General features: G+C 45.5%; 1 protein-coding gene across 7 annotated transcripts in view; it reads left to right on the top strand.

Annotated features, from left to right (window-relative positions):
• The window catches only part of hdac7a (histone deacetylase 7a), a 74,452-nt gene that overhangs the window by 34,063 nt on the left and 20,636 nt on the right, over positions 1–19,753 (top strand). For all 7 annotated transcript variants that reach the window (XM_042299487.1, XM_042299485.1, XM_042299490.1 and 4 more), the window contains 2 exons: positions 17,021–17,202; positions 17,473–17,560. In XM_042299487.1, coding sequence (XP_042155421.1) covers positions 17,021–17,202; positions 17,473–17,560 — 270 coding nt within the window. The remainder of the gene's footprint in view (positions 1–17,020; positions 17,203–17,472; positions 17,561–19,753) is intronic.

The following is a 19,753-nucleotide window of genomic DNA, read 5'->3' as shown; positions in this document are numbered from 1 at the left end:
AATACCTACCCTGACTGACCCATAGCCAGGCCTCACTAGTGAATACCTACCCTGACTGACCCACAGCCAGGCCTCACTAGTGAATACCTACCCTGACTGACCCACAGCCAGGCCTCACTAGTGAATACCTACCCTGACTGACCCACAGCCAGGCCTCACTAGTGAATACCTACTGACCCACAGCCAGGCCTCACTAGTGAATACCTACACTGACTGACCCACAGCCAGGCCTCACTAGTGAATACCTACCCTGAATGACCCACAGCCAGGCCTCACTAGTGAATACCTACTGACCCACAGCCAGGCCTCACTAGTGAATACCTACCCTGACTGACCCACAGCCAGGCCTCACTAGTGAATACCTACCCTGAATGACCCACAGCCAGGCCTCACTAGTGAATACCTACCCTGACTGACCCACAGCCAGGCCTCACTAGTGAATACCTACCCTGACTGACCCACAGCCAGGCCTCACTAGTGAATACCTACACTCACTGACCCACAGCCAGGCCTCACTAGTGAATACCTACACTCACTGACCCACAGCCAGGCCTCACTAGTGAAAACCTACCCTGACTGACCCCCTGACTGACCCAATACCTACACTCACTGACCCACAGCCAGGCCTCACTAGTGAATACCTACACTCACTGACCCACAGCCAGGCCTCACTAGTGAATACCTACCCTGACTGACCCACAGCCAGGCCTCACTAGTGAATACCTACACACACTGACCCACAGCCAGGCCTCACTAGTGAATACCTACTGACCCACAGCCAGGCCTCACTAGTGAATACCTACCCTGACTGACCCACAGCCAGGCCTCACTAGTGAATACCTACACTGACTGACCCACAGCCAGGCCTCACTAGTGAATACCTACTGACCCACAGCCAGGCCTCACTAGTGAATACCTACCCTGAATGACCCACAGCCAGGCCTCACTAGTGAATACCTACCCTGACTGACCCACAGCCAGGCCTCACTAGTGAATACCTACCCTGACTGACCCACAGCCAGGCCTCACTAGTGAATACCTACACTGACTGACCCACAGCCAGGCCTCACTAGTGAATACCTACCCTGACTGACCCACAGCCAGGCCTCACTAGTGAATACCTACACTCACTGACCCACAGCCAGGCCTCACTAGTGAATACCTACTGACCCACAGCCAGGCCTCACTAGTGAATACCTACCCTGACTGACCCACAGCCAGGCCTCACTAGTGAATACCTACCCTGACTGACCCACAGCCAGGCCTCACTAGTGAATACCTACTGACCCACAGCCAGGCCTCACTAGTGAATACCTACTGACCCACAGCCAGGCCTCACTAGTGAATACCAGTTACTGCTGTTCCTAAAACCATTGACATATTACTACTGTAACCACACACAGTGAGCCTACAGGGTGTGTGAGAGAAGGTTGGGTGATTGTATACAAGCCTACATCACCTGATTGTGCCCCATAGTGGGGGTCTTTCTCATGGCTACCCATGTATTAACATGGAAATATGTTTATTTGGAAAGTAATATACTGTATATATATATATATATATATATATATATATAAAAGCATTCATGATTTGCGTAATTGTAATATACTAACTATTACTCGTTAAAAATATTAAATGGTATTACATTTGGTGAAGAGCACATGACTTGTTTAAGACTCGAAACTCAAAGTTTAGTACTTGAGACTTGACTCGGACTTGCCTGTCTTGACTTGGGACTTAACTTGGGACTTGTAAACCAATGACTTGGTCCCACCTCTGGCAGGCAGGCTCGAGGTCAGGGCAGACTGAATGGTCAGGCAGGTGGGCTCAGTGTCAGGCAGGCCGAACAGGTTGGAACCAGGAGGGCTAGAAAACAGAGACTAGGAAAACCAGGCGCACGGAAAACCATGCTGTTAGGCTTGACCAGATAGCATGAACTGGCTACAGACAAACAGAGAAAACAGGTATAAATACACTGGGGATAATGGGAAGATGGGCGACACCTGGAGGGGGGTGGAGACGAGAACAAAGACAGGTGAAACAGATCAGGGTGTGACAATTTCTCTCATTACGGTGTCCTCTACACTGCCATCGAATGACCGCAGTAGCAGGGTTTGTGACTTTAGAGGTGGGAGTGTTTTTGGTTCAGTGTGTCAAAATAGGATAATAAGTACTTTTTTATATGCAGGAAAGGTAGACATCTTTATTTTGACATACGAAAATGCAACAGATCCTCTTCAATCTGCCATTTCTTACTGTCTATATTATATATTAATATAAATTATAAGTAATAACCTAAATAATAATGATGAAATGCCATGATAATCAAAAAGTGTAATGGGTTGTTTAAAAATATATATTTGGAAGTAAATTCATATAAAAGTCTACAAACAGAATTGTTACCTCCCCTTTTTTACATAGGGCCATATAGGCCTAAGAGAACAGTAACATTTCAACAAAATGGACACATCAAAAACAATACAAAAAGGAAAAACCAGTAACAGGGTGCAATAGTGAAAATGCATGTTTCTTATTACCTATGTTTCTTATTACCTGTGTGTCTTATTACCTATGTTTCTTATTGCCTGTGTTTCTTATTACCTATGTTTCTTATTACCTATGTTTCTTATTACCTGTGTGTCTTATTACCTATGTTTCTTATTACCTATGTTTCTTATTACCTATGTTTCTTATTACCTGTGTGTCTTATTACCTATGTTTCTTATTGCCTGTGTTTCTTATTACCTATGTTTCTTATTGCCTGTGTGTCTTATTACCTATGTTTCTTATTACCTATGTTTCTTATTGCCTATGTTTCTTATTACCTGTGTGTCTTATTACCTATGTTTCTTATTGCCTGTGTTTCTTATTACCTATGTTTCTTATTACCTATGTTTCTTATTGCCTGTGTGTCTTATTACCTATGTTTCTTATTACCTATGTTTCTTATTGCCTATGTTTCTTATTACCTGTGTGTCTTATTACCTATGTTTCTTATTGCCTGTGTTTCTTATTACCTATGTTTCTTATTACCTATGTTTCTTATTGCCTGTGTGTCTTATTACCTATGTGTCTTATTGCCTATGTGTCTTATTACCTATGTGTCTTATTGCCTATGTTTCTTATTGCCTATGTGTCTTATTGCCTATGTGTCTTATTACCTATGTGTCTTATTGCCTATGTTTCTTATTGCCTATGTTTCTTATTACCTATGTTTCTTATTACCTATGTTTCTTATTACCTATGTTTCTTATTGCCTATGTTTCTTATTGCCTATGTGTCTTATTGCCTATGTTTTTTATTGCCTATGTTTCTTATTGCCTATGTTTCTTATTACCTATGTTTCTTATTGCCTATGTTTCTTATTGCCTATGTTTCTTATTACCTGTGTGTCTTATTGCCTATGTTTCTTATTGCCTATGTTTCTTATTGCCTATGTTTCTTATTGCCTATGTTTTTTATTGCCTATGTTTCTTATTGCCTATGTGTCTTATTGCCTATGTGTCTTATTGCCTATGTTTCTTATTACCTATGTGTCTTATTGCCTATGTTTCTTATTACCTATGTTTCTTATTACCTATGTTTCTTATTACCTATGTTTCTTATTGCCTATGTTTCTTATTGCCTATGTTTCTTATTGCCTATGTTTCTTATTGCCTATGTTTCTTATTGCCTATGTTTCTTATTGCCTATGTGTCTTATTGCCTATGTTTCTTATTGCCTATGTTTCTTATTACCTATGTTTCTTATTACCTATGTTTCTTATTGCCTATGTTTCTTATTGCCTATGTTTCTTATTGCCTATGTTTCTTATTACCTATGTTTCTTATTACCTATGTTTCTTATTGCCTATGTTTCTTATTGCCTATGTTTCTTATTACCTATGTTTCTTATTACCTATGTTTCTTATTGCCTATGTTTCTTATTGCCTATGTTTCTTATTACCTATGTTTCTTATTACCTATGTTTCTTATTACCTATGTTTCTTATTACCTATGTTTCTTATTACCTATGTTTCTTATTGCCTATGTTTCTTATTGCCTATGTGTCTTATTGCCTATGTTTCTTATTGCCTATGTTTCTTATTGCCTGTGTTTCTTATTACCTATGTTTCTTATTACCTATGTTTCTTATTACCTGTGTGTCTTATTACCTATGTTTCTTATTGCCTGTGTTTCTTATTACCTATGTTTCTTATTACCTATGTTTCTTATTACCTATGTTTCTTATTACCTATGTTTCTTATTGCCTGTGTGTCTTATTACCTATGTTTCTTATTACCTATGTTTCTTATTGCCTATGTTTCTTATTACCTATGTTTCTTATTGCCTATGTTTCTTATTGCCTATGTGTCTTATTGCCTATGTTTCTTATTACCTATGTTTCTTATTGCCTATGTGTCTTATTGCCTATGTTTCTTATTGCCTATGTTTCTTATTACCTATGTTTCTTATTACCTATGTTTCTTATTGCCTATGTTTCTTATTACCTATGTTTCTTATTGCCTATGTCTTATTGCCTATGTGTGACGTTGTGTCAGTGACAGTCCTCTCCAATCTTACATTTCTTAATCTGTAGACTAGACTAATACTTAGAGGTAATAACTTGAATACTAATATGCTACTGATAATAATGGTAAAAGTTGCAGAGATAAAAGCCACTTGTTTCTTTCTGAATAGTTATGTCGGTGAACGTGTACACGGGCCTGGCCAAGTACCATATTCTCACATTTCAAGGCCGTCACAGCCCTATTCAGTCCTGAAGTTTACAGGGCTATGCTACCTGTTGTATCTGATGTGATGTGGTGTCCATCCTAAAAGTTGTGTTTGGCTGGAACAGTTCCGTTATGTTTCCACATGTTGAAAACAAAGGGCAGCTCCGAGACGTACACAGCACAGCTAACCCTGCAGGAAATCCTGTGCTGCAGACAGGAATGGCATGCCAGGGTTGACCTCGTGCACTAAACACATACACACACACACACACACACACACACACACACACACACACACACACACAGCAATAGGTGGGCCTGCAGGAAGAGGGAAGGAGGTGTTGAATTATACTGAGAGATGGTGAAAGACTCCTCCTTAGGAGTACAACACACACATAGAGGGTGGATCATAATAACACGGTGACTTTCTCAGGGGTGTCAGGTTGTCATAACAATCCCCTGCTTCGACCTCTCTCCCTTTTCTTATCCTCTCCCCTCCCCTCTGCTCTCTACCCTCTCCTCCTCTCCCCTCTCCTCCACTCATCTGCTCTCTACCCTCTCCTCCTCTCCCCTCTCCCCTCTCCTCTCCCCTCTGCTCTCTACCCTCTCCCCTCTGCTCTCTCCCCTCTCTACCCTCTCCCCTCTGCTCTCTACCCTCTCCCCTCTGCTCTCTACCCTCTCCCCTCTGCTCTCTCCCCTCTGCTCTCTACCCTCTCCCCTCTGCTCTCTACCCTCTCCTCCTCTCATCTGCTCTCTACCCCTCCTCCTCCTCTCCCCTCTGCTCTCTACCCTCTCCCCTCTGCTCTCTCCCCTCTCCTCCTCTCCTCCTCTCATCTGCTCTCTACCCTCTCCCCCTCTCCCCTCTCCTCTCCCCTCTGCTCTCTACCCTCTCCCCTCTGCTCTCTACCCTCTCCTCCTCTACCCTCTTCTCCTCTCCCCTCTCCTCTCCCCTCTGCTCTCTACCCTCTCCCCTCTCCTCTCCCCTGTGCTCTCTACCCTCTCCTCCTCTCCCCTCTCCTCTGCTCTCTACCCTCTCCCCTCTTCTCTTTACCCTCTTCTCCTCTCCCCTGTGCTCTCTACCCTCTCATCCTCTCCCCTCTCCTCTGCTCTCTCCCCTCTCCTCTCCCCTCTGCTCTCTACCCTCTCCACTCTGCTCTCTACCCTCTCCTCCTCTCCCCTCTGCTCTCTACCCTCTCCCCTCTGCTCTCTACCCTCTCCTCCTCTCATCTGCTCTCTACCCTCTCCTCCTCTCCCCTCTCCTCTCCCCTCTGCTCTCTACCCTCTCCCCTCTGCTCTCTCCCCTTTCCTCCTCTCCTCCTCTCATCTGCTCTCTACCCTCTCCTCTCCCCTCTCCCCTCTCCTCTCCCCTCTGCTCTCTACCCTCTGCTCTCTACCCTCTCCTCCTCTACCCTCTCCTCCTCTCCCCTCTCCTCCTCTCCTCTGCTCTCTACCCTCTCCTCCTCTCCCCTCTCCTCCTCTCCTCTGCTCTCTACCCTCTCCTCTTCCCTCTGCTCTCTACCCTCTCCTCCTCTCCCCACTCCTGCTCTCCTCTCCTCTGCTCTCTACCCTCTCCCCTCTCCTCTCCCCTCTGCTCTCTACCCTCTCCCCTCTCCTCTCCCCTGTGCTCTCTACCCTCTCCTCCTCTCCCCTCTCCTCTGCTCTCTACCCTCTCCCCTCTCCTCTCCCCTCTTCTCTTTACCCTCTTCTCCTCTCCCCTCTCCCCTCTCCCCTCTGCTCTCTACCCTCTCCTCTCCTCTCCTCTCCTCTCCTCTCCTCTCCTCTCCTCTCCTCTCCTCTCCTCTCCTCTCCTCTCCTCTCCTCTCCTCTCCTCTCCTCTCCTCTCCTCTCCTCTCCTCTCCTCTCCTCTCCTCTGCTCTCTATCCTCTCCCCTCTCCTCTCCCCTCTGCTCTCTACCCTCTCCCCTCTGCACTCTACCCTCTCCTCCTCTCCCCTCTGCTCTCTACCCTCTCCCCTCTGCACTCTACCCTCTCCTCCTCTCCCCTCTCCTCCTCTCCCCTCTCCTCTCCCCTCTGCTCTCTACCCTTTCCTCCTCTCCCCTCTGCTCTCTACCCTCTCATCCTCTACCCTCTCCTCCTCTCCCCTCTCCTCCTCTCCCCTCCCCTCTGCTCTCTACCCTCTCCTCCTCTCCCTGAGTGGAGATTATAAGAGGATATGGCCATTAAGGACAGATTGTTCTTCAAGATATTCAAACCTTCATATATGACCAGCAGAGTCAAATAGTAATCGCAGCGTGCACTGAACTGAACCCTTCCGCTGTTGAACTTGACTTGTGTTTTCAGCTTGGGCAAGTATAGTGCTTTGTAGTGTGTCGTAGTGGAGTAAATTTTGTATTAAAAAGGAACATTTTAGCGTACACTGGCATACACTGGAATGTAGACCAGAGGATACAGTGGTGATAGAGTGTGATAGACAATGGTCATATCCCTGGCAATCTGCAGTTTGCTACATCCATTTTTGAACAAATTCATATGTACACATTGATTCTTGAAGGATATAACTCATGAATGATATGTACACATTGATTCTTGAAGGATATAACTTATTAATGATATGTATCCATTGATTCTTGAAGGATATAACTTATTAATGATATGTATCTATTGATTCTTGAAGGATATAACTTATTAATGATATGTACACATTGATTCTTGAAGGATATAACTTATTAATGATATGTATCTATTGATTCTTGAAGGATATAACTTATTAATGATATGTATCTATTGATTCTTGAAGGATATAACTTATTAATGATATGTACACATTGATTCTTGAAGGATATAACTTATTAATGATATGTACACATTGATTCTTGAAGGATATAACTTATTAATGATATGTATCCATTGATTCTTGAAGGATATAACTTATTAATGATATGTATCCATTGATTCTTGAAGGATATAACTTATTAATGATATGTACACATTGATTCTTGAAGGATATAACTTATTAATGATATGTACACATTGATTCTTGAAGGATATAACTTATTAATGATATGTACACATTGATTCTTGAAGGATATAACTTATTAATGATATGTATCTATTGATTCTTGAAGGATATAACTTATTAATGATATGTATCCATTGATTCTTGAAGGATATAACTTATTAATGATATGTATCCATTGATTCTTGAAGGATATAACTTATTAATGATATGTACACATTGATTCTTGAAGGATATAACTTATTAATGATATGTACACATTGATTCTTGAAGGATATAACTTATTAATGATATGTACACATTGATTCTTGAAGGATATAACTTATTAATGATATGTATCTATTGATTCTTGAAGGATATAACTTATGAATGATATGTATCTATTGATTCTTGAAAGATATAACTTATGAATGATATGTACACATTGATTCTTGAAAGATATAACTTATTAATGATATGTATCTATTGATTCTTGAAAGATATAACTTATTAATGTTACGGTTTTCTAGGTGTGAAGGATAGTCAGACCATAATGCGTGTAGATTGCGATCCATGTTTAATAAACAGCCTATACTAGTGTAAATAAATAAAGCGATAGGAACAACGACACTAAGGACAATCACCCACGACAAACTCAAAGAATATGGCTGCCTAAATATGGTTCCCAATCAGAGACAACGATAAACACCTGCCTCTGATTGAGAACCACTCCAGACAGCCATAGACTTTGCTAGATAACCCCACTAGCTACAATCCCAATACATACACACCAAAACCCCAAGAAAAAACACACCACAATACAAAAACCCCATGCCACACCCTGGCCTGACCCAATACATGAAGAAAAACACAAAATACTTAGACCAGGGCGTGACAGAACCCCCCCCCCCTAAGGTGCGGACTCCCGAACGCACCTCAAAACAATAGGGAGGGTCCGGGTGGGCGTCTGTCCATGGTGGCGGCTCCGGCGCGGGACGTGGAACCCACTCAGTTAATGTCTTAGTCCCCTCTCCTCGCGTCCCTGGATAGTCCACCCTCGCCGCCGACCATGGCCTAGTAGTCCTCACCCAGAAACCCACTGGACTGAGGAGCAGATCGGGACTGAAGGACAGCTCGGGACTGAAGGACAGCTCGGGACTGAAGGACAGCTCGGGACTGAGGGAAAGCTCGGGAGTGAGAGAAAGCTCGGGAGTGAGAGAAAGCTCGGGAGTGAGAGAAAGCTCGGGAGTGAGAGAAAGCTCGGGAGTGAGAGAAAGCTCGGGAGTGAGAGGAAGCTCGGGAGTGAGAGGAAGCTCGGGAGTGAGAGGAAGCTCGGGAGTGAGAGGAAGCTCGGGAGTGAGAGGAAGCTCGGGAGTGAGAGGAAGCTCGGGAGTGAGAGGAAGCTCGGGAGTGAGAGGAAGCTCGGGAGTGAGAGGAAGCTCTGGAGTGAGAGGAAGCTCAGGCAGGTAGGTAGATCTACCAGATCCTGGCTGAATGGCAGATCCTTGCTGACTGGCAGATCCTGGCCGACTGGCGGATCCTGGCCGACTGGCGGATCCTGGCCGACTGGCGGATCCTGGCCGACTGGCGGATCCTGGCCGACTGGCGGATCCTGGCCGACTGGCGGATCCTGGCCGACTGGCGGATCCTGGCCGACTGGCGGATCCTGGCCGACTGGCAGATCCTGGCCGACTGGCAGATCCTGGCCGACTGGCAGATCTGGAAGAGTCTGGTTGACTGGCAGATCTGGAAGAGTCTGGTTGACTGGCAGATCTGGAAGAGTCTGGTTGACTGGCAGATCTGGAAGAGTCTGGTTGACTGGCAGATCTGGAAGAGTCTGGTTGACTGGCAGATCTGGAAGAGTCTGGTTGACTGGCGGATCTGGAAGAGTCTGGTTGACTGGCGGATCTGGAAGAGTCTGGTTGACTGGCGGATCTGGAAGAGTCTGGTTGACTGGCGGATCTGAAAGAGTCTGGCTGACTGGCGGATCCTGGCAGACTGAAAGATCTGGCTGCTCCATGCTGACTGGCGGCTCTGGCTGCTCCACGCTGACTGGCGGCTCTGGCTGCTCCATGTAGGCTGACAGCTCTGGCGGCTTCTTACAGACTGGCAGCTCTGGCGGATCCGTGCAGACTGGCAGCTCCTTGCAGACTGACAGCTCCTTACAGACTGACAGCTCCTTGCAGACTGACAGCTCCGTGCAGACTGGCAGCTCTGTGCAGACTGGCAGCTCGGGCTGCTCCATGCAGACTGACAGCTCTGGCTGCTCCATGCAGACTGACAGCTCTGGCTGCTCCATGCAGACTGACAGCTCCTTGCAGACTGACCGCTCTGGCTGTTCCATGCAGACTGGCAGCTCTGGCTGCTCCATGCAGACTGGCAGCTCTGGCTGCTCCATGCAGACTGACAGCTCTGGCTGCTCCATGCAGGCTGGCAGCTCTGGCTGCTCCATGCAGACTGGCAGCTCTGGCTGCTCCATGCAGGCTGGCAGCTCTGGCTGCTCCATGCAGGCTGGCAGCTCTGGCTGCGCTAAACAGGTGGGAGAATCCAGCAGCGCTGTAGAGGAGGAAGGCTCTGGCAGCGCTGAACAGACAGGAGACTCCGACAGCGCAGGAGAGGAGAAAGGCTCCGGCAGCGCTGGAGAGGCGAGGCGTACTGTAGGCCTGATGCGTGGTGCTGGTACTGGTGGTACTGAACCGAGGACACGCACAGGAAGCCTGGTGCGGGGAGCTGCTACCGGAGGGCTGGGGTGTGGAGGTGGTACTGGATAGACCGGACCGTGCAGGCGCACTGGAGCTCTTGAGCACCGAGCCTGCCCAACCTTACCTGGCTCGATGCCCACTCTAGCCCAGCCGATATGAGGAGCTGGAATATACCGCACCGGGCTATGCACCCGCACTGGGGACACCGTGCGCACCACTGCATAACACGGTGCCTGCCCGGTCTCTCTAGCCCCCCGGTAACCACAGGAAGTTTGCACAGGTCTCCTACCTGGCATAGCCATACTCCCTGTGAGCCCCCCAATAAATTTTTGGGGCTGACTCTCGGGCTTCCGTCCGCGCCGCCGTGCTTGCTTCGCCAACCTCATTCTCCGATAACCTTCCGCGCACTGCTCCATCGAATCCCAGGCGGGCTCCGACACTCTCCCTGGGTCGACCGCCCACCTGTCTATCTCCTCCCAAGAAGTATAGTCCATACTGTACTCCTCTTTGGGCTGCTCCTGTTGCCTCCTCTCCTGCTGCACCTGTTGCCTCTCCTGCTGCTCCTGCCTGTTGACACGCTGCTTGGTCCGTTGGTGGTGGGTGATTCTGTTACGGTTTTCTAGGTGTGAAGGATAGTCGGACCATAATGCGTGTAGATTGCGATCCATGTTTAATAAACAACGTGAAACACGAATAAACACAAAACACTACAAAACAAAGAATGTAACGAAAACCGAAACAGCCTATACTAGTGTAAATAAATAAAGCGATAGGAACAACGACACTAAGGACAATCACCCACGACAAACTCAAAGAATATGGCTGCCTAAATATGGTTCCCAATCAGAGACAATGATAAACACCTGCCTCTGATTGAGAACCACTCCAGACAGCCATAGACTTTGCTAGATAACCCCACTAGCTACAATCCCAATACATACACACCAAAACCCCAAGAAAAAACACACCACAATACAAAAACCCCATGCCACACCCTGGCCTGACCCAATACATGAAGAAAAACACAAAATACTTAGACCAGGGCGTGACAATTAATGATATGTACACATTGATTCTTGAAAGATATAAGTCATTAATGATATGTAACCATTGATTCTTGAAGGATAAAACGTATTAATGATATGTACACATTGATTCTTGAAGGATAAAACGTATTAATGATATGTACACATTGATTCTTGAAGGATATAACGTATTAATGATATGTACACATTGATTCTTGAAGGTTGTAACGTATTAATGATATGTACACATTGATTCTTGAAGGATATAACGTATTAATGATATGTACACATTGATTCTTGAAGGTTGTAACGTATTAATGATATGTACACATTGATTCTTGAAGGTTATAACGTATTAATGATATGTACACATTGATTCTTGATAGTACACATTGATGAAGGATATTAATGATATGTACACATTGATTCTTGAAGGTTGTAACGTATTAATGATATGTACACATTGATTCTTGAAGGATAAAACGTATTAATGATATGTACACATTGATTCTTGAAGGTTATAACGCTTTAATGATATGTACACATTGATTCTTGAAGGATAAAACGTATTAATGATTTGTACCCATTGATTCTTGAAGGATATAACGTATTAATAAGTGTGGTGCTGTAAAGGGCAAACCGTCTTACCACACCCTTCCAGAACCCCAGCTGGGCTCTATTAGCCTCCTAACTGGGAATGTTCTGGAAGGGCGTGGTAAGACGGTTTGCCCTTTACAGCACCACAATGCCTCATGAGTTAGCTCAACTGTCATACTCCATCAGAACCCAAAATATAAGCTTGTTTTACTCCAATATTTGTAAACAAAGTCAATGTAAACAAACACCGTATAGCCTCAACATATTTTTTATATCGTGGATGGACAGTTCCTTTGTTGTTGTTTGTTGCTTTTTACAGTAGCAGTGGTTCACTTATTCGCAGTTGAAACGATATCTTCAGCAGTGTTACTTTTTTAAAACTGCATACACATTATGCTCAGACATATTCAAGCCTTTTTACTTGGAGGATGTTGTTTGTGCTACATATCCTCTACATGTCCTCCTCATATCCTCCTCATATCCTCAGGACCTCTGATGAGGAGGACAAAAGTCACCATTGAAATTAGCAGCAAAGCCTGAAAGAAGTGTTCCTCCCACCCCAAAATAGATGTGGAATCCATGCCAATTAGAGACTCCATTCCAGTCAGGGTCAACAAGAGGAGGAGGGGGAGGGAGAGTGGGAGGAGGGGGGGATGGAGGGAGAAGGACGGAGGGGGAGGTGTCTGACCAAAGTGGAGCAGATGTCACTTGGTCAACACTTCCTGTTTTGTTGGCCTTTTTATTTTGAGACGGCTAATTTGGAGGGCCAGCCAGTCGCTGAGTCTTTGGCTCTATGTGTGGAGTTGGGCCTGAGATTTACACTGAGTCTTTGGCTCTATGTGTGGAGTTTGGCCTGAGATTTAGACTGACACTTTGGCTCCCATTGTTCCCGTTTCCCTTTCCTCCTAGCAGACCTGACCACAGAAGACATCACCTGACCACAGAGGACATCACTCAGCGTCAGCTCAGTGTGTCTGTCTGCCTGCCTCCTTCACCACAGACTTGCCACAACTATCTTTTTTACCAGACTTGACTTGTTTTGTAACCCCAAAATAAGGACACAAATCAGCAGTTCACACATGTTAGTTTCTTTCCCTGGATGTGTGTACTTACTCCAGGTTTGTACTACAGTTATGATAGTGGACACATCATTTATTCATGCAAAATAAACAACTCATGAGTGGTGATAGAGGTAAAGTGGTTCAAGTTACAGAAAGACTTTCTCTTTCTTTCTCAATCAGTCGTTCTGTGTTCTGCCTAATAATCTTGAGGGATAGAGGTTCCCGTACATACTGGTCATACTGGTAGAACCGATCGAGGGCGAAGAACGATAGAGTTCTGGGAAGGAGATGAGGAGGAGAGACTGATTGTTCAGTGTCCAGTGGGACTCATCCTAGCCCTGAACCAGGCTTCAACAGACACATCTGATCTTCATCATCACATCACGCCATGACTTGTTGGCTCTGAGGAACAGTTTTTCCATCCGCCAGTTTCTGATTTCAGACACTCATTGTCAAGACGCACAGTTGACCTGTGAGCAGGGCTGACCGTATTACCGCCACACCGGCAGTCATGTATCACTAACATTGAGTGGCTGCTGCCAACATACTGACTCAAATCTCTAGCCACTTTAATAATTAAAAATGGGATGTAATAAATGTATCACTAGCCACTTTAAACAAAGCCACTTTATATAATGTTTACATACCCTACATTACTCATCTCATATGTATATACTGTACTATAAACCATCTACTGCATCTTGCCATCTTGATGTAATAAATGTATCACTAGCCACTTTAAACTATGCCCCTTTATATAATGTTTACATACCCTACATTACTCATCTCATATGTATATACTGTACTCTATACCATCTACTGCATCTTGCCTATGCCGTTCGGCCATCCCTCATTCATATATATTTATGTACATATTCTTATGAATTCCTTTACACTTGTGTGTATATGGTAGTTGTTGTGAAATTGTTAGGTTAGATTACTTGTTAGATATTACTGCATGGTCGGAACTAGAAGCACAAGCATTTCGCTACTCTCGCATTAACATCTGCTAACCATGTGTATGTGACAAATGAAATTAGAAAAATAGAAAACCCTTTTGCAATTATGTTAGCACAGCTGAGAACCCTCTTCACTGTTGATGTTGAGACAGGTGTTTAATTTATTTATCTATTTAATGAAGCTGTCAGTTGAGGACTTGTGATGCTTCTGTTTCTCAAACTAGACCCTCTAATGTATTTATCCACTTGCTCAGTTGTGCACAGTTTTCATCTGTACTAACATAATTACAAAAGGGTTTTCTAATGATCAATTAGCCTTTTAAAATGATAAACTTGGATTAGCTAACACAACGTGCCATTGGAACACAGGAGTGATGGTTGCTGAAAATGGGCCTCTGTATACCTATGTAGATATTCCATAAAAAATCAGCCGTTTCCAGCTACAATAGTCATTTACAACATTAACAATGTCTACACTGTATTTCTGATCAATTTGATGTTATTTTAATAGACAAAACCTTTGTTTTTCTTTCAAAAACAAGGACATTTGTAAGTGACCCCAAACTTTTCAACGGCAGCATATCTCTTGATTTCCAAGGCATTCTAAGGTTGGTATCATTCTAAAGTTTCTAGCGTATTGGACCTGTTTCAAATGATCACTTTTATGCTCGGAACACTTGCTCCGGAATGGGGCAAATTGCCTTTCCATTTTATTCAGCTAAGTTCAATTATATGTTTCTTACTATAAAATCATATAAGATAGAGGCAAGGGACTTCTATATATTCTGCTAAAGGAACAAGCCATTGACAGATAACATACAGTAGACCAACTCATATTCTGTTCTTCTGAAATACATTTTCTTCATAACGTTTCTTTAGACCCGGCTAAACTAAATAATGGATTTATTGTGATGGTGTGTATTCAATTGATTTATTAGACTTTAAAAATATATATATATTTGTTCCAAAGGCACACATCAGTGGCTTGTATGTTTTGGTGCCTGGAGATGCTAAACGTGTTTATGTTAATTAACGGTCAATTACCGTGAGAGAGGTAATCTTTTGCATGACAATAACCAGATGACAAAATGTCATGACTGCCACAGACGTACATGTGGGAGGGTCAGACAAACAGGGTGTCTTTCTCACAGCACCCACACACACACACACTCACCCCCTTTCCCAGTAGGATCCATTACTGTGGAAACTAAAGGCGAGTCTTAAGTGTCTTTCCTGTGAGAAACAAAATAGTTGTGTAGGTAAATATGGTCCCTCTCTTTGTGTGTTCTAAATATAGTTGGCAGTGGGAGAGAGATGGAAACAGGAATGACCCTGGTGTTTTCTGCTGATGAGTGGCCCCCTCTGTTTCCTTGTATGAGTCGCTGCTGTTACGTTCCTGGAATAATCCACGTGTTCTTCCGACTCCCGAATCTCACACTATTCGCTATATAGTACACTACTTTTGACTAGGGCCCACAGGGCTGTGGTCAAAAGTAGTGCACTATATAGCGAATAGGGTGCCATTTGAACGCATCCACAGAGCCTGTTGACTCCTCGTCAAGAAGGATTTAAATCATTCCAAACATTGATGGTGTTCATGCAGCCCCTGCCAGGTCTTTCTCCTTCCTCCACTCCAGCCTCCTAATATGGAGGCCCTGCACCCAGGGCTGTGTCAGAACATGTTAGGGCACAGGTGTTACAGCTGCGTTTACACGCAAACAACAACTGGACGTTGACAGACAAAAATGTCTGTCAGAATGGTCCCCCCCCACCACATTCTTACACAGAAACACACTACGGCGTTAGCACTCACGCAAACACACACACACACACACCTCATCAGCTCGTTTTCATTCGTACAATAGGGTTGTGAAAAGCACATTTGTCATTCTATTGATAAACACACTGTTTTATTGTTTGTTCATTAGCAGTGGGGAGTGATTGATGTAGTCTAACAGTAATAGTCTAGTGAACAATGGACTGTTTGTTTAATGACACAGTATAGGTTGATGCTGTGCACTGTGAGGGCCTGTAAACAGCCCTTTGATTTCCATGGACGTCCGAACTAAAGCATGAGTTACATCATCCGTTTTCCCCATTCAGGGGTTGAGAGCACACAGCTGGCTATAGCGGTGTGTATGAAGGAGGTTTTCCTCCTCAAACACAGTGCGCACTACACTAAACACTAACGCTGAGAATTGCCTGGGACCTCACGAAACGATATTATCACAATGCTTAGGTGGCTCACAATACAACAGCAGTGTTATTGGAATCTACGGTCTCTCACCCTCAGTCACGACACACAACCTCTTTAACCCAGCTGTGAGGTGAAGTTCTGCTGCCTGCAGATCTTTACACTAGACAGAAACACTGTGTTTATACAGTATTTTCCTCTTTCCCCTTTTTTTTACTGGTGCTGCTCATGAATTGGACACAAGCCAAGTCAACTTTCATGAGTGACATGTACATCATTTGACTCTCACTTGAGACCTGTCATGGAGTTATAAACTCTCTACCCAAGACTGGCTGGGAAATGTCATGTCAAGTCTTTGTGTTTCATTTTTTGGGCTGTATGTGGGTGTGTGTGTGTGTGTGTGTGTGGGTGTGTGGGTGTGTGTGCACGTGTCAGTACTGTGTAGGAAGACATGCATCTCTTTCCCAAACCCTTCCTGGATCCTGTTGAACGTGGTGAGGCATCTTCCCACTGACTCCCCCATGCAATGCAAATGTCCCAGAGCAGCATGCAAAGCCATAAACATCTGCCATTTATGTCACTGAAGAATGTAGAGTTAGGAGAGGAGTGCAGCCCAGTGGAGGAACATCGAGCCCTGGGAGTTAAGTGCTACTGCTGTACTGTAAGAAAACACTTGATCTGAAGTCCAGAGGTTGGTAGTAAGGAATTGATTTTCTGAGAAACTCAACACCCTCCCTCCCTCCCTCCCTCCCTCCCTCCCTCCCTCCCTCCCTCCCTCCCTCCCTCCCTCCCTCCCTCCCCTCCCACTATCAGAGTCCTCGGTGTCGGCGCCCCTGGGGTCAGTCCCCATGGACCTGCGTGTGACGGAGCGTGTGATGCGGCCGGGTTCGGACACAGCCCTGCTGACCCCCCTGCACCCCCCGCTGCTCCTCAGCCCCTTCTCCCCCCAGCCCTGCACCCCTTTCTCGCAGCAGCAGCTGCACCAGCACATACGGGTACGTTCTGTATGGCTATGCCCAGTCCCAGCACACAGTCCCCAAACACTCACACACTGCCAATCCATGCATTTCATTACATGTACTGTATTTAATGTTTAAAACCTGTAATGTTTACATTTGTGCAAATCATATTAGTAATGACTTTCATGCTCCATTCGAGCTCATTAGTCCAAGTCTTTTTGTCAACCATATGTCACACATTCCCAGTTCAGAGGGGCTTGTTCCTGTTTCCACGCATACTTTACTGAGTGTCTCATTGTATTTCAGTTCAACATGGAACAACGGAGACGTGAGCAGGAGCAGGAGAAACAGCAAGAGCTGCAGCAGCTGTGGCACAAGGACAAGAGCCAACAGAGTGAGTATCACTGTGTGTGTGTTTAGTTGTACTATCCTTGTGGGGACCAGAAGTCCTCACAAAGACTGTAAAACAAGGGACAATTCGGACAAGTGTGGACATTTCGCTGGTCCCCACAAGGATAAAGGCTATTTTAGGCAGATTTACAGTTAGGGTTAGTGGTTAAGGGTAGGTTAGGTGTAGGAAAAATTAGATTTTGAATGGGAATCAATTGCTTGGTCCCCACAAGGATAGAAAAACATACATGATTGTGTGTGTGTGTGCTTGTACACTGAAGTATTGTTGCCCTGATTTGAAAATGTTCTGCACAATCTGGTGTAAAGAGATAGATCCATCAATGTCACTTTCACAAGATAAACATCCTGCACGCACACACACACACACACACACACACAAACATAAACACAGATACACACACACACACACACACACACACACACACACACACACACACACACACACACACACACACACACTCTCTGCAAATGTACATTTTCACCCCAACTAACTTAAGAATGCGTTGTGCAGAAGAAAACATGTAGACCCACCCATTTGAGAGGCATTTCCCTCTGCCTTTTCCCAGCAAACTGAGTCATCATCAATTGCACCTATACAAAAATAATACCAAATCTCTTACAACAAGCAGAGGAAAACAGTAATGTTGTGCTCTGTCTTTGTGTGGCCATAAATACATCTGTGTGGTCTCTGAGCATTCCTCCAGTCAGACAGTATCTGGTAGGGCCTTGAAGAGGAGGGGAGAGGATGAGCTGAGTAATGATGTTTTGACCTCTGCCCTGTGGGTCCCAAACCTGGTTCTCTGTGAGTGGCTGTCAATGGACCATTGTGGCTCTGAGCTGCTTATCTCTGTGTTTTGTGGGCTGGAGCTGAGGCATGCTAGACATCACGTGTTACCTGGTCCTCACACAGAACCCACTGTTCCCGTTGCCTTACACACACACACACACACACACACACACACACACACACTGGGAAGGTCAGGTCCATCTGTGGATAGAGGGAGAGACTGATAGAGGGCCATTCCCGTTGCCTTACACACACACACACACACACACACACACACACACACACACTGGGAAGGTCAGGTCCATCTGTGGATAGAGGGAGAGACTGATAGAGGGCCATTCCGTTGCCTTACACACACACACACACACACACACACACACTGGGAAGGTCAGGTCCATCACAGACACACTACACACACACACACACACACACACACACACACACACACACTGGGAAGGTCAGGTCCATCTGTGGATAGAGGGAGAGACACACACACACACACACACACACACTGGGAAGGTCAGGTCCATCTGTGGATAGAGGGAGAGACTGATAGAGGGCCATTCCCGTTGCCTTACACACACACACACACACACACACTGGGAAGGTCAGGTCCATCTGTGGATAGAGGGAGAGACTGATAGAGGGCCATTCCCGTTGCCTTACACACACACACACACACACACTGGGAAGGTCAGGTCCATCTGTGGATAGAGGGAGAGACTGATAGAGGGCCATTCCCATTGCCACACACACACACACACACACACACACACACACTGGGAAGGTCAGGTCCATCTGTGGATAGAGGGAGAGACTGATGGGAAGGTCAGGTCCATCTGTGGATAGAGGGAGAGACTGATGCCAGAGGGCCACTCCCGTTGCCTTACACACACACACACACACACACACACACTGGGAAGGTCAGGTCCATTCCCGTTGCCTACACACACACACACACACACACACACACTGGGAAGGTCAGGTCCATCACTGATAGAGGGCCATTCCCGTTGCCTTACACACACACACACACACACACACTGGGAAAGGTCCATCAGGTAGAGGGCCATCTGCCTTACACACACACACACACACACACACACACACTGGATAGTCCATCTGTGGATAGAGGGAGAGACTGATAGAGGGCCACTCCCGTTGCCTTACACACACACACACACACACACACACACTGGGAAGGTCAGGTCCATCTGGGAGGGAGAGACTGATAGAGGGTCCATCTGTGGGAAGGTCAGGTCCATCTGTGGATAGAGGGAGAGACTGATAGAGGGCCATTCCCGTTGCCTTACACGCACACACACACACACACTGGGAACAGGTCCATCTGTGGATAGAGGGAGAGACAGGGCCACACACACACACACT

This window comes from Oncorhynchus tshawytscha, linkage group LG16 (genome assembly GCF_018296145.1).
Source record: "Oncorhynchus tshawytscha isolate Ot180627B linkage group LG16, Otsh_v2.0, whole genome shotgun sequence".
Lineage (NCBI taxonomy): Eukaryota > Metazoa > Chordata > Actinopteri > Salmoniformes > Salmonidae > Oncorhynchus > Oncorhynchus tshawytscha.
The sequence above is the reverse complement of the archived record's forward strand: the minus strand, read 5'-3'. Positions and strand labels throughout refer to the sequence as shown.